This window comes from Andrographis paniculata, unplaced genomic scaffold, assembly GCF_009805555.1.
Source record: "Andrographis paniculata isolate CXL003 unplaced genomic scaffold, ASM980555v1 Contig83END, whole genome shotgun sequence".
NCBI classification, from domain to species: domain Eukaryota; kingdom Viridiplantae; phylum Streptophyta; class Magnoliopsida; order Lamiales; family Acanthaceae; genus Andrographis; species Andrographis paniculata.
In genome coordinates this window covers 2,699,885-2,724,963 of record NW_026137621.1, presented here as the reverse complement: position 1 = coordinate 2,724,963, position 25,079 = coordinate 2,699,885, and the positions used below count along the sequence as shown (strand labels likewise).

Sequence of the window (25,079 nt, the reverse complement as noted above, 5' to 3'; positions counted from 1 at the left end):
CTCAAAACCCCTTTATTTTTACCTCTCTCCTAAAAAATAAATATTTTATCTATATTTAAAACTACACATCTTTTATAAAATTGATTTATGTTAATTATAAATAAACAAAAATATTTTTTTTTATTTACTTATATTATAGAAGATTTTATTCTTTACAAAATGATATCCATATCACATATATTTTTTAATTGCTATATAATTTTTAAATATTTAAATATATAATTTAATATTTTTAATCATATATATTAAATTTACTTTAAAACTATAAATATTATTATTATATAAAAAAATAATATAATAATATCATAACTAATTATTATTAACAAATTAAACATCCTCACCTTAAATACCGTGTCTCTATTAAAGGGTTCAATTCTGGTGGGACTGTGGGAGTACTTCTTAAAATTTATTTTCAATTTAATACTCCATTCGTCCCATAACAAAATATCTATTTTTTCATTTTAGTCTGTTCCATAACAAAGTATCCATTTTCTTTTTTAGTAACTGTACTATCTACCTAACATTACAAATACCCTTACAACTTACAATATATTACACAAATGCCATTACTTTATATTACACATACTAATAAAGTTATTTTAGTTATTTCTACTTTATTCCTACTATATTCCAATATAATACTAATATTTCTAAAACTACGTGCAAAAAGCAAATGAATATTTAGTTCTGGCACGGAGAGAGTATATTATATTAAATATTAATTTAGTAAAGAGATAAAAAGGCATGTAGCTCCTCGTGCTTAAATATGTAATAGTAAATTTACTGCTTAAATAGTAAATACTAAACATTTATATTACTTACCAAACATTTAAAATTTATTGGCCAATACATTAAATTAAATTAGAAGAAACAAATGTGAATGTGAATAAATATTAAATAATAATGGAGGTCGATTTGGACGGCCAATTCCATACCATTTTCTCTATTAGTTCTTCCCATTCCCATTCAAATCAAACATTTATAAATTTTCTTCTAGGCATATATACATACATATATATATATAGAGAGAGAGATAGAGAGAGAGAGAGCGCTCATCGACGAGGAAGAAGGCGAAGAAGAAGAAGAAATTAAAAATGAGGTTTTTTGGTGGCGAAGTGAACTCAATTCGGGTTTTGTTAAAATGGAGTTTGATTGTGTGTTGTCTGATCCGAGGTTGTGTCTCCATTCCTTTTGTCGTTGTACATGGTAAGAATTACTTCTTCCGTCTCTTAACAATCTATCTATTTTCCATTTTGGTCCGTCCCATAACAAAGTATTCATTTTCTTTTTTTAGTAATTGTACTGTCTTCCTAACATTACAAATACTCTTCAACTTTACAATATATTACACAAATGTCATTACCTTTATATCATACAATACTAATAGGGTTAATTTAGTCTTTTTACGTTTATTTCTACTTTATTCCAATATAATACTAATATTCCTAAACCTCCGTACAAAAAACAAATGAATATATAGATATGAGACGGATGAAGCATATGTTTACGCAAAATTGTTTATAATTCATATATAGTTTGAAAAGTATATATATTCATCTTCTTAGTTTAATGAGAAATTATACAGTCTTCTAATATTTTCAAAAATACTGCATAAATCTTTTGAATTACACCGTATATAAATTATAAATTAATAATTTTGTCGATTTAACGTACAGGAATTGGAGATGAATGTTCGAGCAACAAAGTAGACGGATTTACACAAGAACTCAAGAATTTGTCCAAATCTGAAGGTTTTTGCTTGTAAGACCCCTCTTGGATATTTTGATTATTTTTTAAAAGATTTCTAATGTTTAATTTTTATAATTTTAATGAAAATATAATATTTTATTGAATTACATTCATATTCAAATAATTATTTAAATCAATTTTTATTTTTTTAATTACCAAACAGATATATTGTACATATTTTTTTTATATATTGTTTTTCAATATTTTGAGTTAAAATAATTATTATATATAAGTATTGAATACATGCCATACATTTTTTTTTAGAGAATTTGAGATCTCACTCCAGCCTGTTTTTATACAATTTTTTAGGTATAATTTTAATATATGTTTTGGTCTCTATCTTTTGTTTGATATATTTTTATATATTTTATTAAAATATATAAAAGAAGAAATAAAAAGAAGTTGCAAATATTCCTAATTTAAAATATAATTAATATTAATTAATATAATTTAAACAACACATGTAATGGAAAATATAATTAATATTAAGGATAACTTATTTGAAAAAAAAAAATGCTTTGTTTACATATATTTATAAAAATTTTGACCTTTTTAATTAATCATAATTTTTTTTTTTTTATCAAAAACCTACTTTAAATATATACTATATATATTCTCAAAATATCATATAAGATCACTATTTTTATATTATTTTTTAAAAAAAAAAAAAAAATCTTCAAGATTTTCAAAACTCTTAAGGTATGTTTGCTTGGGGATTGAATTTTAAACATACTATTCATCTCATTTTTTTTTCCTAAAAAACATCAAATCAAATATTTATTTTTAATTTTTTATATTATACTTAAAAAGCAATTTTACATTCAAAACATCACATCAACAACTATTTATATCACATCATACAATTATTCAAATTCAAATTTTTTACCATTCAAATCCCAACTCAAAATCCAAACCCTCGTTTATTTATGTTGATATTTTTGTAGAGAAATTGGAAATGGATTTATGGATTCTTGGTTTAAGCCTTTACAAGAACAGGTAAGCAAGAATCCAATTATTTATTATTTGATTGATTATATATGAGTTTATTATTAATTTAAATATATATATATATATATATATATTCCATCTGAATATTAAATTGAATTGATTTGCAGGTGGAAATTGCATGTACTAAGGTGATTATATATATTGCTGAATCTGATATATTTTTTTATTATTTATTAGTCAACAAGATTCTTAAAAAATAAAAAAAAAAAATGATTTACAGGTGAAGCAGATAAAAGAACTACAAGATGGTTATAATATTGTCGGCCTCTCACAAGTTAGTTCTTCCCTTTGAGAATATATTTTTCAAGTTTGATTTTCTTTTATTTTAATTTTTAATTTGAAAATAAAATTATATAAGAATAAATAATATCCTTTTTTTTATAAAAATGTTACCATAATTACATGGTAAAAACATAAAAACTGAAACTAAATGCCAAAATAACATAGCAATTATATTAAATATAGTTTCAATTAACTGTTAGATTGTGTTTGGTACAAAGAAATGAGGCGAAAGAAATAAAAATAGTTTTATTTTTCTTTTTTGTTTGCTTCAGAGAAACGAAATTTGATAAATAAATTATTTTTATTTTTTTATTTTCATTTCTCTCTTATATACAGATGAATAAAGAAAATTAATGCAGCGGTATTTTTATTTTTATTTTTTTTTAATTTTTCTTAGGAGAAAAATAAATTATTGTAGATAAATAGTAAACATAAAAAAGGGAAATCAAAACCAAACAAACCCAACATTTTGTATGAAACTTAAATATGATGTTTTTACAGAAAAAAGGTGAATCATTATATTAATGTAAACAATAATACTCTCTCTCTCAGTTATTATGTTCGAGTAAATACGAAATTTAGGAGAAGTAAAAATAATTATAGATTAAAATTAAGATAACTAATTAGTTTCATTAAAATTAAAAAAATTATAAATTAATTTTCGTCTCCACTTTTTTAATTTCTGTTTTGTCTCACTCATTATGTCATTTTTCTTCTTTTGAAAATACTATACATTTAATCTCATTTTAAATATTTTAATTTATAATTTTTTTAGTTTTAATTTGAATAATTAGTTATCTTAATTTCAAATTATTTTTATCATCTAATAATTATTTTTACTAATACATTTTAAAATATTTACTAACTATATCCCATGTATACAGTAAAAAGGACACGGAGGGAGTATTATATTTCAAATTAATTTTGATGTATATATTTTTTATAAATAGTACTCATTCTGTCACAATACAATAGTCTTATTTACTATTTTTTTCAATCCCAAAACAATAGTCTTATTTTCATAAATAATTATATCACTATAAAACTACCTTTAATCTTTTATTATTATTACACAGTTGCCACAATTTTTTTTTACATTAATACAGTCACAAGGACAAAAAAGTCTTTTACCTATATTTTTTATCCACTATCAATATGATATCAATATTCCTTAAATGTCGTGTCCAACTTAACCAAGACTATAGTTCTGAGACAAAAGAAGTACTTCCTCCGTCCCACATAATTTGTTTCTATTTTCTATTTTCGTCCGTCCCACATAATTTGTCCATTTCTTTTTTGGAAATATAATTATACACTTTATCCCATTTTAAAATTTAAATTTTATAATTTTTTAATCTTAATTAAACTATTTAGTTATCTTCATCTTAATCCACAATTATTTTTATTATACGATAATTATTTTTACTAATACATTTCTTAATTACTTACTAATCACACTTTACTCAAATTCTCGTATCTACGGGAATAGGCTCATAATACATGGGACGAAATGAGTAATATTTTTTTGTTTAAATCAAATCACATATATATTTATAAAATATCATACTAAATATTCAATTTTCATTATTTATAATATTTTTATTTTTTTTTGAAATTTTAAAAATTTGAAAAATAAAATAAAATAACATATTAATATTTAATTTGATGTTTTGCTGAAAAAATACATATTTTTTTAAAAAATAAATAGTGCAAGCGAAAATTGGTTAAGTAAACAAAACCATTAATGTAAATACATTGAAAATTGAGGCAGCGTTGTTTGATTATTACAGGGAAACTTGATAGGGCGAGGTGTTGTGGAATTCTGTGAAGGAGGACCACCAGTAAGTCACTTATATATTTAATAATAATACAAAGGGTATTATACTGTTTTTTTTAGTTCCGTAACTGAACCTCTTTATCATTTTAGTCCTGTAAATGGAACCTGTCGCAAACTACTCCCATAAGTGAAAATTTTTCACTGTTTTAGTCATCCGGCGCCGGAGACGCCCACGTGGCTCGCCGGAGGTGATGTCTCCGCCAGATGTCCCGCCAAGTCAGCGACACCCGACGGATACGTGGATTTATTTTTATTTTTTTCATTTTTTTTAATTGGACCAAATAAACAAAATGCAAATAAAATTTAAAATAAATTAAAAATAAGTTTTAAAAAAAATTTAAAAATGAAAAAAATAAACAAAAAAAATCCACGTGTCCGCCACGTCAGCGACACCTGGCGGACATGTCACCTCTGGCGCCAGATGACTAAAACAGCGAAAATTTTTCACTTATGGGACTAGTTTGCGACATGCTCTGCTTACGAGACTAAAATGATAAGGGGGTCCAGTTACGGGACTAAAAAACAGTTTTACCCTAATATAAAATAAATATGCTCTTTTATTTTTCTTAAAAAATATGTTTATTATTATTATTTTTTGAAATAAAAACTTATATTATTAATTTATATTTATTTTTTTACTTTTTTTTTTAAATTATAAAAGATAAAAAAAAATACGCATAACACATTACATTAAACTTGTGCTTGCCAAATGAACATATTACACAAAGTAATATATAGACTTTCTAAATATATAAAATATCAATGTTTTAATATAAAACATATTATTTAAAATTTATCACACACACATTTTTTTTTTAATAAAAATCAATCATAAAAAAGTCATATGTATTTGAAATATATACAAATGTACAAAGTACCATATATTTTTTTATTGCGAGAAACTCCCTTGTGTTAATGTAAAGTTTGCACGAAACATCCTTCTTGTTCAAAACTGATATTTAATTCTAAATAAATACCTAAATTACGTAAGTTTTATACAAATAAAAAACAAAAAATATCTTAAATAATTTTTTTGCATTAAATAAATAAATAAATAAATAAATAATTTATTAATCCTTCATTTTATAGTTTTTAGAGACAAATTATTGTCTGATTTTTATAAAAATTATAAAAATAAATGATTGATCAATTATATACTTATTTCTTTTATTCAAAAAAAATTATTTAAGATATTTTACGTTTTTTTATTTGTATAAAACTTACATAATTTAGGTCTTTATTTCAAATCAAACATCAGTTTTGTACAAGGTGGGTGTTTCATGCAAATTTTCCATTAACACAAGAGGGTTTCACACAATAAATAAAATACATGGTGTTTTGTATATTTTTAGTAAAACACAAGGATGTGTTATATAATTTACCCTTTTTGTCCGTCCCAAAACAATAGTCTTATTTCCATAAATAATCGTATCACTATAAAACTACCATTACTTTTTCATTATTATTACACAATTGTCACTACTTTTTACACTAATACATTCACAAAAGCAAAAACATCTTTTACTCGTACTTTTTACCCACTGCCAATATAATATCAATATTTTTTAAATCTCGTGTCAAACATAACCCAAACTACAGTTTTAGGACGATGGGAGTATATTTTTTTATTCCGGCATGATTCACAGTTTGGAATATTTTCAATTCAATGTGAAAACAAAACATGTATATATATGCAAATATTCCAACCTTTCCCACCCAAAGTGCATATAATATAATTTAAATTTATCCATCAATTATTAATTTTATCGACAATTAATAATGCAGGTTAGAAATTTTGTATCTTTGGGAGGACCCCATGCTGGTATTGCTTCACTTCCTCTTTGTGGGGTAACTCAATCACTTCCATCTCATTTAAATTTGTGTTTTTTTTTTTTTTATTTTATTTGTTTGTCACATAAAAATATTTTTATTTATTAAAGAATAATATAAACTTTTATACTCCCTATGTCCCGCAAGGGATGAATCCAGCGGCACAGTTTTTTTAGGTAGTGTAGATTATTAAGTTATTAATAATAAATTATGATATTAGTTTATTATTTTTTATATAAATAATATTATTGGTATTTTTAAAAAATTTAAGATTATATCTCCAAAAAATACATGCAATATGGATGTCATTCTATAAATAATAAAATTTTATATAATACATATTTATTTATCATTACCATAAATTAGTTTTATAAAAAAATGAGTTTTAAAGATATATATATATACATAAAATTATGTTAATTGAGGAGAGACATAGAAATAAAGGAGTTTTGAGCGGGTTCTATGTGTAAGATGTTATAAATTAAATTAAATTGATTTATATTTGTTAAGTATATTTAAAATTGATAAAATTACTAAAAATGAAAATGGATCATCTTTTGTAAAACGTAGAAAAGAGAAAAATAAGTCATATGTGGCGGAACGGACATAATACATTTTTTTTACTATAGAAAACTAAAAATACACACCACGTGCCCAAAAATTTGAGCATATATATTGTGACGGAGGAAGTAGTATTTATTTATTGAATTTTAATTATGAAAAAAGGTATAATTATTGATATATAAGTGATATTCAATATTAATATTATCATTTAACTGATATATGGATAAAAAAAAAAAAATTATACTTCATTTACCGTCACTCTAATCGTCTTATATTTTTTGTGACGCTTAAATGACATATATATCATTTTAGTCTTGTAAAATGATATAACTAAAATGAATCGAAAATAATTTTAGTTATTTACATTACTAAAATGATCGTATGTATTATTTCGAAGACTAAAATGATATTTATTTCATTTAATAACACAGATTAATCGATAATTTTTTTTGTTTTATATTGTTTTAATTTGGTGCAGAGTGGTGCATTTTGTGCCATTGTAGACAAGTTAATCAAATCCGGGACATACTCTAAATATGCCCAAGTATGTATATACATTCACTCTACTACTAATATAATTTTATTCAAATATTCAATGAATATATATATATAAGTTATTTATTTTGCGATTTTATCGTTAAATTGTGAGTATTCATACGATATGCAGGCTCACTTGGCTCCTAGTGGTTATGTAAAACTTCCAAATGTGAGTAATCGGAGAATGAAGCAATTATTTAATTTGATCGATTTTCTTTTTATTTAATTTGAAAAACAAAAGTAATCTAAACAATATTCGTAATTTTATTACTTTTGAATTTCCTTCAGAACATTGGCGGCTACTTGAGCAACTGTGAATTTCTCCCTATACTTAACAATGAAGTCCCTCATAAGAAAAATGTCATTTACAAACGACGTTTCTCTAACTTACAGAATCTCGTTCTTATCATGGTATGAATATTTGAGCTAATACTTTAAAGTATATTCATGATTGTGTACATAATTGATTATCTATGATGGTTTTCCTTTCGTAGTTTGAAGATGACATTGTATTGGTTCCGAAGGAGACCTCTTGGTTTGGATTTTATCCGGATGACAAGTTTGGTCCGATTTTGCCACCAAATCAGGTGTTAACTGCTACAAAGAATTTATATTACTCTCTCCGTCTCTTAACAATCTATCTATTTTTCCATTTTGGTCTGTCTCGTAACAAAGTATCTATTTCCTTTTTTAGTAATTGTACTATCTACCTAACATTACAAATACCCTTTCAATTTACAATATATTACACAAATGTCATTACATTTATATCCTACAATACTAATAGGGTTAATTTAGTCTTTTTACATTTATTTCTACTTGATCCCAATATAATACTAATATTTCTAAAACTCTGTGCAAAAAGCAAATAGATATATAGATATGGGACGGAGGGAGTATTTTGTATTTTTATTTAGGTACTAACTCAAAATTTAATGCATGTAGACGAGGCTTTATACGGAGGATTGGATTGGTCTAAAAACGTTGGATGACGAACGAAAAGTGAAATACATTAGAGTGTCTGGAAAACATATAGAAATATCTACCGACGACATGATCAAGTACGTAGTTCCTTACGTGGTGTGAAGGATTATAGCAATTCATTCCAAAGGCTTCCATCTCCTCCACCATAGTAATCCGTTGAGCCTTCAAAGGCTCCAAAGTTTTTGTTTATACTATTTTGTTTCACTTATGTATAATTCTCGATTTCATTGATTTACAATGGAATATAAATACGCTAGTAGAAAATATCGATCAAATTTGTCAAAACAATCAATAATCCCCATCTAAGTTCATTTGTTCGAACATCGGCGTTTTTGTGTTCGTAGTATTAAATCCTTCGATGACTTACATATGTTGTTTGGCCTCATGCTATTATTACATTGTGTTTGAAATTTTCTTTAACTTACTTTTTTATGACATTGAGAATTTTTAGTTGTTATTTTTCGAGTGCGTATTGATTAAATTTTCGAGTTGGATATAATAGCCTACAAACAACGCTAGTTGGATAAGCTACGTTGGAAAAAAAATTTATAACAGGCTTAATAGAAAAAATATTGATGTCTATAGAATTTGAAAGGGTATTTATAAGTTAGATTGACAATACAATTACTAAAAAAAGAAACAAATACTTTCTTATAAAACGAATTAAAATAAAAAAATAGATAGATTGTTAAGGGATGTAATGAGTAATATTTAAACAAAATTACACTAACTATATATATGTTTCTTTTGATGGATTTGAGAAGTTTACTTTGAGCTTTTGTATTAAAACAATGTATAATAGAGATATTTTGTAAGAGAAAAAAAAAATTTACTTTTTTTTTTTTTAAAATACAAAGTCCAAATAGTAGAAACTTCGAGTTTGAAAATGAAAAAAACAAACTCATATATATTTTATTTGGATACGAATAATAAAAAATAATAATACTTCATTCCGTCATTTAACAAACTACTCATTTACTTTTATGTCATTGTATTTGATATTAAAAATATTCTAAATTTGTGTAATATTTATATAAATGTCATTTTATTTGTATATATTTTTATTGTTTTCTCTTAATTTATATTATATATAAATATAATATTAATATTTATAATTAAACCCCAAAAAATAAATAAATACTTAATTAAGAGACTAATATAATAATATAATATAATACTCCCTTCCTCCCGTAACAAAATATCAATTTTTTCATTTTAGTCCGTCCTATAACAAAGTATCCATTTTTTTTTTTTAGTAATTGTATTATCTACCTAACATTACAAATACCCTTACAACTTACAATGTCATTATTTTTATATCACACATACTAATAAAATAAGATTATTTTAGTCATTTATACTTTATTCCTACTATATCTTAGTATAATACTAATATTTATAAAACTACCTGCAAAACTCAAATAAATACTTCTTTATGGGACTGAGAGAATATAATAAATAATTATTTAATTATATCCCAATATAATACTAATATTTCTAAAGCTACCTCAAAAAGCAAATGGATATTTTTTTATGGGAGAGATGGAATATAATAAATAATTATTTAATCTGATATTTAAAATATATATATATATATATATATGTATATATATTAAAACCACAAAATTATACAAGAAACACAATTAATATTCACGCCCAAAAATTAGGTTAAATCGATTGATGTCGTCGTCGCCCCCAACTAAGAGCAGCGGGCGTGGTATCAATGGCAACGCGAACGCTATGTTCAAGAGCTAATCGAATCCAGACGCAGCTCCAAACGGCGCTGCAAGCCACCGTTTTAGAGGTCGAGGACGTCTCCTACCAGCACGCCGGTCACGCCGCCGTCAGAGCCATGGAAGGCGGCGTTGCTAATGAGACGCATTTCAATGTTAAGATTGTGTCTCCAAAATTCGAAGGTCTGAACCTTGTGAAGCGACACCGTATGGTTTACGAACTCCTATCCGGCGAGCTCCAGTCCGGTTTGCACGCTCTCTCCATCACCGCCAAGACCCCGCCGAAGCCGCGCACTGCGCTACCTTCCTGAATCACAATCAGGGTAACTTTACTTATTCTGTCCAATCCTCTCTATTAGATGAAAATTTGCTGGATTTCCTGCAAATTCGATCTCTCTTTTACGATCTGACCGGATGATAGGAAATGATTTGAGGCTTTGGAATTCTGAATTTGATATGAATTATGATTTCCTTTTTGTTCAAATAAGGATTTATATGTTGGAATGCTCGGATGAAATCAGAATTAAGAAAGGATTTTCCTTCCTAATCCTGCTAGTATTTGCTTATTCAAGAAACATCATGTTGGTCTGTATACATTTCTTTCCCTCTTTTCAAATTGAATTAGAACTTAGTGTGCCATCGAAACTTTTAACTCCATATTTGATGATGCTAATGTTTAGATCCCTGAATTTGAAAGAATGATCTTTGCATAGTTGATTATTTGATTATTTTCTCCTTTAGTTTGCATAGTATTTAGGGATATCAACACAACGGGTTTAGAAGTATAGAAGTATAAATATATAATACTCCTTCCGTCCCATAACTAAATATCCGTTTGCTAATAAGAATAAAGTTAAAACAACTAAAATAACCTTATTAGTATGGTGTGATATAAAGGTAATGATATTTGTGTAATATACTGTAACTTGTAAGGGTATTTGTAATATTAGATAAATAGTATAATTACTTTAAAAAAAAGGAAAAAAAAAAGAAACTGATATTTTGTTATGAGACGGACTAAAATGGAAAAATAGATAGTATGACTAATCACAAAAAATATTAGATCTAAGGGTCTCATTTATTTTTTGAGTATTAATATTTGAATACTAATTATTATATCAAAACGTAATACAAATTAAAAAAAATTGCAAAAATATTTTATTAGTGTCTTATAATACTAATAGAAATACATTTATACAAAAAAAAAATTATATAAATACAATAATATTTTTAATGTTAAGTACAATGACGTAAAATATAAATATAACGCTTAGAAACTGACGGAGGGAGTATATAATATTAATTTTAAAATTACTAATGTAAGCAGGTTTCAATCGGGGTTAGAGTTGGACCCATTTCATTAACATTGGGATCGAAATGGTTTTGAGCCAAAACTCCCTCCGTATAAATTTTTACATAAAACCATTAGATTATACCTTAATTTTTTATATAAATTTATTTGTTAATTAATTTTTTATATAAATTTATTTGTTAATACATTTATATAATTATTTTTTAAAAATATATTTACTTTACAACTCGGACCAGCCAGGCACGCCCCGAAAATTTTTATTGTCTATCTTTTTAGCCTCAAGTACATTTTTCTTGTACTTTTTTAGAATGTACGTACCTATTTTTGTCGGTTCTAATTTTACCGTTATGAATTCTATTCTTTCCATCCGTGCTTATTCTTATTCAATCAATACTTTTACATCGACCTGACTGACTGACTCCTAAAGAACTAGGGAAGGACACCCGAATGCGAGTAGTTTGAGTAGTTTGAGAATTATCAAAAGTTTGTGAGAGAAGGTGGCTCTCAGGTAGAGCTGTTAACGAACCGAGCCGTTTGTGAACTCGGTTCGATTCGGCTCAGTCAAAGCTCGTTCGCGAACGGTAACGAGCCGAGCAGAACAATTCGTTTAAATAATATATTTATTATAAATATTATATATACATATAAAATTATAATTTATAAATAAATAAAATATTAATTTAAAATATATAAATAAAATAATTTTAAATTTTCTTTATGATTTATATAAATTTTAAAAAATAAGACAAACGAGCTCGAACGAACTCGAACGAGCTTAATCGAGCCTAAACGAACCGAACATGAACGCAAGTTCAAATTATAAAAATTTTTAACGAGCCGAGCTCGAACACTACGAATGAGCTCGAAAGTTTAACGAACGAACAGAGCCTTGTTCGCGAATGTTAACAAACACTTAAAATTTGGCTCAACTCGTTAACAGCTCTATTCTCAAGCCTCTTTATGCGAGCTCTCGGTGATATGTGACTCTTTTTTCCGAAAAATTAACGACAATTGATTGAACAAAAAGCACAAGGTGATGAATTGTATTGGATTAACATTGAATTTAGAAACAACTTAACATTTTATTTTTCTTAACCTTTAATCCAATTTCATTCCCATTGATCTCACCATCCAGTGTAATCCGCCCAAAGATTTTTTTTTGCACTCGAACTCCACTAATAGAAAAATTAATAATTCAATGCTAAATATTTTTATTCATTCCAATTCAAAATATTATTTTTATTATATTTGTCCGTCAGACTTTAAAATATTTCTTTTTAATTTTAGAAAAAATAATTATACATTAATGCCAAAATACTCTTAACTTTTACTTCAATTACAAGCATGTTATTACACATTCAATTACTTTATAAACCCTCTAAAACTCTTAGACACTTTTATTAACTAATAAAATATTATTATTTTTTAATATACTATTACACACTTTTATCATTGACTTTTATTTAAATTACAAATATACTATTACACATTCAATTACTTTATGTAGTGAAAGGACAAAAATGTCAGAATCTCTTACAACTTCTACTAACTAATAAAATATTATTATTTTTAAATTTACTATGGGTGTGTTTGTTTGGAGGTTTGGATTTTGAGATGGGATTTGAATAGTAAAATTTTGAATTTGAATAGTTGTACGATGTGATATAAATAGGTGTTGATGTGATGTTTTGAATGTAAAATTGATTTTTAGTATAATATAAAAAATGAAAAATAGGTGTTTGATTTGATGTTTTTGGAGGGAAAAAATTGGATAAATAGTAAGATTTTGCACAAATCTTACAAACGAACACACCCTATAAAAACACTCCAAAAGATCGATTTGATTTGAAACTGAGGGAGTATTAGTTTTAATTTATCAGTACATTTTTTTCATCCTTAATACTCCTATAAAATAAAAACACCTCAAATTAATAGATAAACAAACACACCTATGATAAAAATAAGATAGTTCCGCAAGGAATGATTTAGTGGCGTGGAGATAGACTCATGATTGTGATGTTATAAGTTTAAATTGTTCGGGATTTTATTGGGTTATCAACAAAAATGGCCGAATATAACTCTGTATCGTGATGAGCTTATTTTCCAAATACGATATTTTGACCCAATCGACGGGTTGGTCCCATTTGCAGAAAATATTGAATGATATAATTAAAAACAAGAAAAACACATTCAGTGTTTTATCCTGCAAGAAATTATAGTCTTCATACTCATTTTATTCCCTAAGTTCACATTGTCTCGATATTTTCTACCATAATTCGAGATTAAACTTTGTATTATCCCAATACGAATTTTATGTAACCCTTGGTAGGAATTGAGTCAAAATATCGTATTCGAAAAGTAAGCTCATCACGAATTTTGTGTAACTCTTGGGGATGGACTCATGACTGTAATGTTATGGGTTCAAATCCCGACGCTTTCTGGTCTTGTCTGTCACACATAGTTCGCCTAGCGTGACTTGTCTTGTCGAACTTGATTTGCCGGCTATTAGATTCGGCCAAAGGTTTACGTAAAGCGCACCTTCATATAGGTGCGGCAGATTTCCATATTATAAAATAAGATAGAATTATTATTATTATTTGTTTATTATTATTTTTTTATAGAAACAAACCACCCCACCCCGCCCGAACTTGGGTCTAAAATGTTGTTTTTCCGGATGTGTCTGTTGAACAAATTCTTTAGCTATTATTCATTAAATTTTTTTTTTTGAAAAATATTAAATCAAATATATATTTTTTATTTTTTATATTATTATATTAAAATTAATTATAAATTTAAAACATCAAATTAATATTTATTTATATTATATTATACAATTATTTCAATTCAAAATTTTTACATTCAAATTCTTATCTTCAAATCCAAACCTACAGACAACCCCGCACTCGTGTTATCAACCCATGGGCAGCTGGCTGTTCACTTTCAGTTTGTCATAAACCCATGCATCATCATTCATACTATAAATTTACAAATAAATACTTGTCGAATTTAATTTACAGATTATTGAATTGGACTGTGGATTTATACATTATAAAAGTATATATGTATATATATAAAGAATACTTTTCAAATTTAGTCTCATCTTTTTTTATAAATTTCTCTTGACCGGGGGAGTATATAAATAACCCTCTATTATGTATTTCTATATATTCTCTAATATATATATAGGGCCGGCCTGGCCTGGGCGAGAGGGGTGTCCGCCTATCATCCAATCTAAATAGAGGTTCATTATATATTTATGTTACATATAAAATATTTATATATATATTATTTTATTTTAATATACTAATAGAGAAATATAGTTTAATGGTTACTTGTTACATGTCCTACTTATAAAATTTTAGGTTCAAATCTATGTATTCTCAAATAGTCAAAATTTATATTTTTGCATAAAAATACTAAAAAAAAATGTTATTTTATTATTGGTAAAAAAATATTATACTCCTTCCATCCCATTGGAATGGTGCATTTGGTTGTAGATTTTTTAATATTAATATTATATTAGATTGTAGTAAAAAGGACAAAAATATCTCTATTAGTACAGTGTAATATATAAAAGTAATGGCATTTATGTAATATAATGTAAATTAAAATGGTATTTATTATATTATGGATGTAATAGAATTACTAAATTAGAAAATAGTAACTTTGTTTTGAAACAGACGAAAATAGAAAATGATAATCTTTCAATAGGACGAAGGAAGTATATATATATATATTTAAGGGCCTTTAACTTTTATTTTGCCCGGACCTTCGAAAGTCAGGACCGGCTCTCTATATATATATTATACACTGCTCAACACCAGCTAGCACCACCTCTATCTCTCTCTCTCTGTTTCTCTCTCTGGTTTCTGAGTGTTCGTTCTTTCTCCTCTTTGTCTCATCAGTTCAAGAACGAAGGAAGGTATTTTCTTCATACCGTCTCTCTCTCTCTCTCTCTATATATATAAGATATATATATATGTATATGTATGTATATATACATCCATTTAATTTTACCACAGTAGATTCAGATTGACTATTATTAGGATCCATTGGTTTTTAATTTTAAGTGTTTCTTTCTTCATTTCCAATACTTTCAGGTAGTGTTTGTTTGGGGATTTTTTCTCAAATATACTGTTTATTTCATTATTTTTTTTTCAAAAATATCAAATTAAATATTTATTTTTTATTTTTTATATTATACTAAAAATTAATTTTAGGTTCAAAATATCACATCAGACAGTTATTTATATCACATCATCCAACTATTCAAATTCAAAATTTTTATTATTCAAATTCCAACCCGCGAACAAACACACCACTGTTTTCTTTCCTTTCAAAAACTCTCTCTAGCTTAAGAAATAAGAACACACACACCCATCTCCTCTAAGGGTGCATTTGGTCTGAGGGTTTGAATTTTGATTTGGATAAAAAAAAATAAAAATTGAATTTAGATAATTATTTGCCCTTATATTAACAGGAATTTATGTAATATTTTAAATATAAAATTATTTTTTATTTAATATAAAAAATAAAATACAAATATATTTGATACGATATTTAAAAAAAAAAAAAAGTTTGTAAACAGGAAAATATAATTAATTTTAGCAGTGGCGTGCCTGCCTGAATTATTGATTATTTGAATTAAATTTAAATCCATTATTGTATCTATTAATATCTAATGATATAAATAGTGTTATTGTTTATTAATTGCCTTGCCTTTGAATTATTATTATTATTATTATTATTATAAAAAGAGATATATTTATACGACAGATAGCTGTTGTTTGGTGTGTTTGGTCATCATACCATTTATGGCATTGACATACACACTCTCTCTCATAATAATAATAATAATAATAATAATTCTTTAAACCTCTGCAACACATGGTTCGCCTAATGTAACTTGTCCGTTGGATTTAGTTTGCAGGGTATTAGGTTCGACTGAAGATTTACCCAATGCATAATTTCAGCTAGTGAATGAGGGGTTCTCATGTCATATAAATAAATAATAAAAAATGAATAATAATAATAATAATAATAATAATAATAATTATTGCATGAATTTGGATCATCATTGAATAAAGATGATTTAATTAATTATTGTTATTATTATTGTCAGCAAATTAATGATATATATATATATATATGCATGCAAATCAAATGGGCATGAATGAAATGCTTAATTATTTGTTTGTAGGTCCGAATGGTGGCTGAGATAACTGGCGGCGGCGGAGAGTATTCCGCCGCCGTGGCGGTGGCTGTGGCGTCAATTGGTCGGCGGAGAATGGGGTTGGACAAACCTTCGTGGCTGCTCTGCACCATTGCTGGTAAACAAACAACCATTAAATTTATTTTATATATATATATATATTATTTCTTCTTGAATTTAAATAGAAAGAAAGTGACCATTGGTTTGAATTCACGCAATCAGACACAGATATATATACTCCCTCCGTCTCATAATTAGATATTCATTTGTTTTTTGCAAATAATTTTAAAAATATTAGTATTATATTATGATAAAATAGGAATAAAATATAAACGACTAAAATAACCTTATTAGTAGTATGTGTGATACAAAAGTAATAGCATTTGTGTAATATATTGTAAGTTGTAAGGGTATTTGTAATATTAGATAGATAGTACAGTTACTAAAACAAAGAAATTGATACTTTTGTTATGGGATATACTAAAATAAAAAAAAAATGAATATTTTGTTACGGAGGGAGTATATCTTTTGACATTTAACTTGAAATTTTCAAATATACATCGGATAAAACAAGTGTGTATCTGAGAATTTTTAGATTTTTAAAAAGTTTAAATTAAAAATAGAATTCTAAATATAATACTCTATACGTCTCATAATTAGGTATCCGTTTGTTTTTTGTACGTTGTTTTAGTAATATTAATATTATATTTGAATGTAGTAGGAATAAAATAAAAATACTAAAATAACTTTATTAGAATGCTGTGATATAAAGATACTTGTATTTGTGTAATATATTGTAAGTTGTAAGGATATTTGTAATGTTAGGTAGATAGTACAATTACTAAAAAAAAATGAATATTTTATTATGAGACGAACTAAAATGAAAAAATAAATATTTTATTATGGGACGGATGAAGTATTGAATTTTTTTAAAAACATAAATATTAAATAGTACAAAAAATATTTAGAAAGTTGGGGTAAATTTGAAAACACAAATTTCGAAGAACATTCATGGCATATGTGGGGTGGACTATTGTTTTTTAATCCCAATAACATAGATATTTCACGAGAATTAAAAAATAATAATATTACAATGATAGTAAGTGTAAAAATATTTTTAAAAAACAAAAATGTCCATATTTTCTATAATTATTGTGAAAAAAGTACGAATAATTTTATAAAAATGTGAAAAAAATTTCACCAAAAATAAAAATAAAACTATATTTTTGAAATAAACGAAAGTAGCAAAATGAAACTATTGTTTTAAAACCAAAAGAGTATTTTGTAATTTAAAAATAAATAATTACTTAATATAAATATTTAATGCAAAAAGACGAGTATTAAAATTTTAAAATTTGAAATATATATAATGAATACACCTGATGTGGGCCTTTTTTAAAAATGAAAAATTTAGAAGAATTTTAAGAATAATAAAGTATTTTTAAAATAAACTGATTTATAAAATAGTTCTTAAAAGAAATAAAAAAATAATATAAAATTGAATCAATACTTCCATATTATTTTTGAACATACTCCTTCTGCCATGATTTGCTTGTTAGATTCACAATTAAGAAAACTTTTAACTATATTATTGCCTTTATTTTTTTATTATAAAATTTATAAATTATAAAAATGGTAAAAATAGAAAAGACAGTACAATAAAGAAAAAAAAAATTACTTACAAATTCAATACGAAGAAAAACAATTACCAAATAAGTAGAATCCTTAATAATGGTAAATAATATATATTTACTTACAATTTTTACTATTCTATTTTAATAAAAAATAATTAAGTTATTATTATTATTATTATTATTATTTTATCTCATTATTTTTATTGTCAACTCTTTAATTAATTAATTTATATAATATTTCTTTCTTTTTTTTTAACCTACTTTATTTTACATTAAAAAGGTAGAAATTAGCTGCATATACGATCAAGTCGGCATTATCAATATATTTATACATATTTCATAGTCATATTAAAATATTATTATAATTATTATTTTTTTTTTTTTGAAGGTTTTATGTCAAAATTAATTCGAATTTATTTCCCCATCGTTTAAATTTTAAAAAGACACTGACATCTTGCCTTGCTAAAGAGGGAATTAGATTTATTGCCGAATACATTTATTTAAAACCCAAAACTTCTAACTTCCAATACAAATTAAAATCTCAATACATAACGGTAACTTTCGATCGTTACTAACCAAAAAACAAAAATTGGACAAAATTTGTGTGTTTAATCCTATTTGAAAATCCAGCAGATATGGACGAGAAGATGAAGATTCTGACAACGAAATTACCCGAAGAAAACCCGTCAGACGACGGCTCCGCGGCGCGGGCGAATTCCTACAACGGCGAGCGCCTGCAGCTGCCGGCATTGCTCCGCGAGCTGTACAACGAGTACCTCTCCCTGGCCGATCGATACTGCCATGTCCTCGCGAAGAATACCTCATCGCCGGCGATGTACGCGAACTCCGAAGAAGAATCGGGCGAGGGAGACCCAGGAGAAGTCGTAGATTTCGATTCAGAGAGTTCCGCGTCCTTCCACGATTCGACTCTGTCGAATGTCGAAGCTAAAGAGATGGACGCCGATACGGTGGTTGCAGCATTGGTCATGAAGACGGTTGAGTACGACATCGCGACGAGAGAGCTTGCCGCGGCGGAGAAGAGGCGGGCCGAGTCGTCGCGGAAGGTGGAGCTGCAGAGGAATTTGGTCGACGTGCTGGAGTCGGAGAGGTTGATACTTCTGAACGACAATGCGACTTTGGAGTATCGAGTTTCGGCAATGGTGGAGGAGAACAAATGTCTCGCTTCGGAGTCGTTGTTCTTGAAGAGGAAGGCTGTGGAGCTGGCGAGATGCGCGCTGAAGTCGAACGAGGATCACCGCGCGCTGACTCGGAAAATCGAGGACCTGGAGGGGGAGATACACAGGCTGGAGAAACAGAATCGGGAGTATTTCGAGCAGATTATGAACCACAGCGAGAGAAATATGAGCTTTAAGGGACGAGAAGGCGCAAACCTGGACGTACTCGGCACGGCTGGTCTGAGTAAATGCTTTAGCTTCGATATGAAAAGAGATGACGATCGTCGCGACGTAGATGCAAGAATCGATCGTGGAAGGGTTTCGAACCTGTGGGGCAGCGTCAAGAAGTTGAATCTGTTCGATCGCGGGGGCTCTGCAAGAAGGTAAAAACACAAAATACGAGCCCGAGCAATATGAAGCTGGAAAAATAGCATAGCAATCGATGATACGGATATAGATATATGTAAAATTACCAAACTTTTGCTCGATACGGGGCTCTGTTAGCATATTGCACCATAGTCGATGTGATTCAGGGACTCGAAACGTTTTTACAGCAATGCATCAAGATATATTGCTAAACAATGCTGTATGAATACGGTATAACTAAAATCGCCAAGCTTTAATTTACATACTGCAATCGAGTTTAATTCACATGTAACGCCTTGTATTACAAAGATATTTGGCGCCAACGACAGCGAAAGCGTAAATAAAACAAAGTAAAAAAATAGAACCTGAAGTTCGATATTATACCTCAAGAAAGTAACTTTAAAAAAGAACATTTCAACCCGAGTTTGTCAAAGCCAGTTTCTCATGAAGCTTCGTGATTCTAGCCTGGAAAGATTCGAAATTCATAAGCACATCAAAACGATTGTTTTTAAAATTCCGTATTAATGCTACTTCAATAGAAATTCCGTATTAACGTTACTGAAAACAACCTGATTAACAAGAATGCAGATGCAAATGCAAATGATAGATACCTTGAATGATTTGGAACGACGGATCAAAGGGTCCAAATTTAAAGCGAACGAATAAGATTTCTCAGCAGTGTCAAATTGATGCAAATCCATTAAAGCATCGCCTTCACAAATATAAGCCTATACAAATGAAGTTAAGGAATAAATTGAGTAAAAGAGGGCTTTCAAATAAATCGAAAGATAATACCAACACTGAAACATACGTACGACCTTGCATAGAAAGAGCAAGAATGACTAGATAACTATATATATTATGGGAAGATCTAACACAGCTCACGTATAAATGAAGTTGACAAATATAAGAAAAATAAATGTCCTCGCCTGCTAGTCGTTCTCAAAAGTGAAAGTTATCGTATCAAATTTGCACATTTTTAATTCTTCAAAAGGATGCAATGACTACAAATGCAAGAAATTCAGTAGAACGAAATTATTAACATTTACTTGCCTCGGGGTAGTGAGGGGCAAGAGACGAAGCTTCTTTAGCATCCTCAAGTGCTCCATTTGCATCTCCCATTGCCAATCTTGCTGAAGACCTGATGGAAATATAATGTTATCTGACATTCAAGGTGCATCAAATACATACATACACTACCGGCAAAATCTGATACAAAATAGCAGACATGGTTATGGCAGCACCTACCCCGCCCTTACCGGTAAAATCTGATGGGCACCAAAAAGACTTGAATTTTAAGAAAAAACAAACACTAGAATCATATAATTTTAATTATTATTTTATGATATTAACTAGAAAATATATTCACATAAGGTTACTTTCAAAACGTTCGGGTTTTGTTTGGTTGTGTTTTCCTTTCTCCTGTTTTACTATTTATCTACAATAATTTAATTTTCCCCCCAAAATATCACATCTTACATCTATTTTATATTTAATATATTTTAGAAAAAAATAAATTATTCAAACATCGCACAAAGACATATTTATATCACATTAAACATTTATTATAATTCAAAATTTTCCTATGTCAAACACACCAAAACACAACCAATCTTATGTTACCTTGTCTAAACTTGTTAAGCATTCAATTGTCCCAAGCCGGCATCGAAAAGATACTCCCTCTGTCCCAGAACAATAGGGACATTTGGGATGGACACGGGAATTAAAGAATAATAGTATTATATATTATATTGACAGTTGGTGTAAAAGTGTTTTTAAAAGACAAAAATACTCTTACTTTATATAATTATTGGGAAAATGTAGGGATAGTTTTGTAAAATGGTGGGAGCTAGTTACCAAGAACGGAAATGAAACTATTGCTTTAGGACGGACGAAAATAGCAAAATGGGACTATTGTTTTGAGACGAAGGGAGTATTATATTTGAGAATTTATTCATTTACCAAGTATCATAGTATCAATTTAAGGAGGTTGTATACTGTGTATTATTAGTTTCCAAATTTCTCTTAGTATTATGGATATTCTAACGATTAAACAATAGAACAAAATTCATTTAGGAAGTGAGCTAGGTTAAAGTAATACAAACCTGTCCTTATACATTATATGCACACCGCCGAACGGTTTGAGATCAATAGCCTGCAAGCACAGCATGTATATAATTATTGAGCTTCTGCTTGTACAATGGTCCGCTCTATGGCACACAGCATACTCTACATAGTGCGTGTTTGTTTGGGGGATTGGATTTTAAATACACTATTCATCCCATTTTTTACCCCAAAAACATCAAATCAAACATCTATTTTTCATTTTTTTATATTATACTAAAAAACAATTTTACATTCAAAACATCACATCAGCCCCTATTTATATCACATCATACAACTATTCAAATTCAAAATTTTTACTATTCAAATCCCAATTCAAAATCCAAACCCCCAAGCAAACACAGAAATAATAGGAAAAAATTTGTACCTATAATGAAAGCAGATAAGTCGAAACAAATTTCTACTCTTGTTTTTAACTGCTTACAATAAATAAAATACAAAAAGTGTGTTCAACTCTACGTAAAGAAGAGAGGGCAAAAGGCAGAGAAGGAAACATAGAAGGATGACTTTGTTCATTTTAGTGTACAAGGTAGAAGGTAGAATGAATAGTGTGAAATCAAGGTTGAAAACTTTCAATGGTTCTGGCTTAATCTATACAAAATCTAAATAATGGTTTTGCATCTAAATTTAATTTCTTATTCTGATTTGAAGTACTAGAATCAAAATGCAGAGTTCTTGCAAACAGTTTCCCTATTGCGGTAAATTTGGATTTGGTTTTGCACAGTTTATTCCCGAAATCATCGAATCAAACAAATATCTAAAAATAAAAATAAATAAATCATTGTTTGCAATCACATATGTCAAATCCTATTTCAATTAGAAATTTTACTATCCACAAACCTTAACCCTAAGATACACTTAAAGTAACTATTGAAATTTTTGCTTTGGGATAATTTAAGAAATAAAATTCTGAATAAATATTTGATCATTTCTCAAAACCTGGTGAGCAAAAAATGGATGAGTTGAATGGTAAAATAAAATTATCTTTATCACATTATTTAATGATGTGCCAAACCAAAGCCGCTGGCTTTTTGATAAGGACTATGGGCTCGCATGCCAGATAAAGAATTCGGAAGAAATCTCTATTCGTATTGAATGATTAAACTTTGCTATATTCATGACTTCATAATTTATGTTGCTATTTTGATTAAGAATGTCCTTAAGCAGAATCTTCATTATGAATGTTATCATACTTACGATTGCTTTTCTAAATTATTGTTGATTACTTATTCACAAGATTTCACTTTCTCAAATCATAATTACAAAAGCTTCCCTAAGCTAACCCCTATAGAGTTCTTCTCCTCCCAAAAACCAAAGTTTTATCTTCTCTCAATTCTTTTATATCGACGATCTCATGATGTTTGCTACAAGAAAAACACTTTATTTATCCATATTTTCTATCTGTAACACACTAAAGAGCCTGGAAATTAACCACCTATAAATCTCCATCTTTCCACCAGAGAGCACAAGTAAAAGCAACAGCTACAATCATTCAATACTAAGGCACAAGAAAAGCTTTCTAATTGTATACCTGAGACAGCAAATTGATGGCCTGAGCAAAGTCACCCCGGCAAGTATCTTCTTCAGCCCTCTTCCTCAAAGCTAATGCCTCCAAACAGTTGTTCACCGCGTCTCTGTCATCGGCAACGCTGCCGCCGCAGACGAACGACATCGTATCGGCAGCCTTGGTCGGCGTCCCGCAATGGCCGACAACAATACCCTCCGGAAAAATTACCACATTGGGACCCGACCCGCACCTCCCGAGGCACCCGCAGGACTTCACAGTGACGAAAGGAGGAGCGATTCCGGAGAACACTTGAAACGCGTCCAGTGAACCTTGCTTTCTGCACGTCCTGTTTGTGCACACTCTTATCTCGATTTTTTCCTTCATCTCTGAATTCAGGGATAACGGTGCTTTTCGTGCTGTAGCCCTGCCGTGTTTGCTCCTCCCGCCATGGCTTGAAAGGAGGAGAAATTGAATGCAGTGAGCGTTCCGAGTGGCCTCCATTTTCCTGTGGACAAAGCGGTTGGCCGGAGTGCATGTAGTACGTTGCGGCAAATTCAAGCTTCAAGGAGTTGTACGTTGATTTTCGCGTGTTTAAATTAGGGCTTGATTTGGGTATAATCCATCCACACGTACTACGACGTCGTATCAAAGAACTTCAGAGTAAGATAGCAGACTCAAGCTGTTGTTGTGTGTGATTTTTCATCATTATTATTATTTTACACGAGTTGTGTGATTTATTTATTTATTTATCTTTTTTTATGACGTGGAAATCCGCAGCAGCTATCCGAAAGCGCGCACTGAGTAAACCTTCAGCCGAATCTAATACCCTCTAAACCAAATCCCATAGGCGAAGGTTTGAACCATAACCTTACGGTCACGCGTTCAACCTCATTGATTGTGTGGTGAGTAGTTTTAAAGAAAACAAAAAGTAAAGAAGATTGTAATTTGTTGCTCAACTCGGATGTAAATATACTACATATTCGGGAGATACTAATCCAAATAAAATTCGCTAATAAGACAATCTTATCTAACAATCGCTTACTTGAGATTAACAAACATCATGTAAAAATGAACATGAATTTCGGAATGATGAAATGTTATGCTCTTTCCATCCCTACTCAATTTATATATTTTTACTATTTTCGTTTGGCTCACTTAAAAATATATATTTTTTACTATAACAAAAATAATTCATATATAAATACTCAAACACTCATATTTTTAT

General features: G+C 28.2%; 4 protein-coding genes across 5 annotated transcripts; 3 read left to right on the top strand and 1 right to left on the bottom strand.

Moving 5' to 3' along the window:
- Positions 1-1,038: 1,038 nt before the first annotated feature.
- Positions 1,039-9,137, top strand: LOC127241791 (uncharacterized). The gene is made up of 12 exons (XM_051261008.1): positions 1,039-1,206; positions 1,677-1,761; positions 2,694-2,745; positions 2,865-2,885; positions 2,978-3,031; positions 4,830-4,880; positions 6,662-6,724; positions 7,749-7,814; positions 7,938-7,976; positions 8,096-8,218; positions 8,302-8,394; positions 8,753-9,137. The coding sequence occupies exons 1-12, from the start codon at positions 1,095-1,097 to the stop codon at positions 8,891-8,893; spliced, it is 900 nt and encodes a 299-aa protein (XP_051116965.1). The 5' UTR covers positions 1,039-1,094; the 3' UTR covers positions 8,894-9,137.
- A 1,295-nt stretch (positions 9,138-10,432) lies between these two features.
- Positions 10,433-11,169, top strand: LOC127241755 (protein BOLA1, chloroplastic-like). The gene has a single exon (XM_051260954.1). It carries the CDS (start codon positions 10,515-10,517, stop codon positions 10,833-10,835), a length of 321 nt encoding a protein of 106 aa, XP_051116911.1. The 5' UTR covers positions 10,433-10,514; the 3' UTR covers positions 10,836-11,169.
- Positions 11,170-15,668: 4,499 nt separating this feature from the next.
- Positions 15,669-20,446, top strand: LOC127241753 (kinase-interacting family protein-like). Its single transcript, XM_051260951.1, has 3 exons — positions 15,669-15,758; positions 17,037-17,166; positions 19,316-20,446. The coding sequence occupies exons 2-3, from the start codon at positions 17,043-17,045 to the stop codon at positions 20,242-20,244; spliced, it is 1,053 nt and encodes a 350-aa protein (XP_051116908.1). The 5' UTR covers positions 15,669-15,758; positions 17,037-17,042; the 3' UTR covers positions 20,245-20,446.
- On the bottom strand, positions 20,443-24,438 carry LOC127241754 (uncharacterized). 2 transcript variants are annotated; one of them, XM_051260953.1, is made up of 6 exons: positions 23,879-24,438; positions 22,329-22,378; positions 21,277-21,364; positions 20,835-20,951; positions 20,608-20,688; positions 20,443-20,488 (listed from the first exon to the last, which is right to left on the bottom strand). In XM_051260953.1, the coding sequence occupies exons 1-5, from the start codon at positions 24,353-24,355 to the stop codon at positions 20,638-20,640; spliced, it is 783 nt and encodes a 260-aa protein (XP_051116910.1). In that variant the 5' UTR covers positions 24,356-24,438; the 3' UTR covers positions 20,443-20,488; positions 20,608-20,637. The 2 variants fall into 2 exon arrangements, with proteins under 2 accessions (XP_051116910.1, XP_051116909.1); XM_051260952.1 differs by having other exon boundaries at positions 20,443-20,688; positions 23,879-24,437.
- Between the last annotated feature and the right edge of the window lie 641 nt (positions 24,439-25,079).

What these genes read in the sequence shown, in the direction of transcription:
- LOC127241791 (XM_051261008.1), top strand. Translation starts at nt 1,095, where the DNA reads ATGAGGTTTTTTGGTGGCGAAGTGAACTCAATTCGGGTTTTGTTAAAA. An exon ending in ATATTGTCGGCCTCTCACAA is followed by an intron (nt 3,032 to 4,829) that starts GTTAGTTCTTCC and finishes TGATTATTACAG; the next exon opens with GGAAACTTGATAGGGCGAGG. An exon ending in TCTGTGAAGGAGGACCACCA is followed by an intron (nt 4,881 to 6,661) that starts GTAAGTCACTTA and finishes TTAATAATGCAG; the next exon opens with GTTAGAAATTTTGTATCTTT.
- LOC127241755 (XM_051260954.1), top strand. Translation starts at nt 10,515, where the DNA reads ATGGCAACGCGAACGCTATGTTCAAGAGCTAATCGAATCCAGACGCAG.
- LOC127241753 (XM_051260951.1), top strand. Translation starts at nt 17,043, where the DNA reads ATGGTGGCTGAGATAACTGGCGGCGGCGGAGAGTATTCCGCCGCCGTG. An exon ending in GCTGCTCTGCACCATTGCTG is followed by an intron (nt 17,167 to 19,315) that starts GTAAACAAACAA and finishes AAAATCCAGCAG; the next exon opens with ATATGGACGAGAAGATGAAG.
- LOC127241754 (XM_051260953.1), bottom strand. Translation starts at nt 24,355, where the DNA reads ATGGAGGCCACTCGGAACGCTCACTGCATTCAATTTCTCCTCCTTTCA. An exon ending in CCATCAATTTGCTGTCTCAG is followed by an intron (nt 22,379 to 23,878) that starts GTATACAATTAG and finishes CTGTGCTTGCAG; the next exon opens with GCTATTGATCTCAAACCGTT. An exon ending in TTGCCCCTCACTACCCCGAG is followed by an intron (nt 20,952 to 21,276) that starts GCAAGTAAATGT and finishes TCATTTGTATAG; the next exon opens with GCTTATATTTGTGAAGGCGA.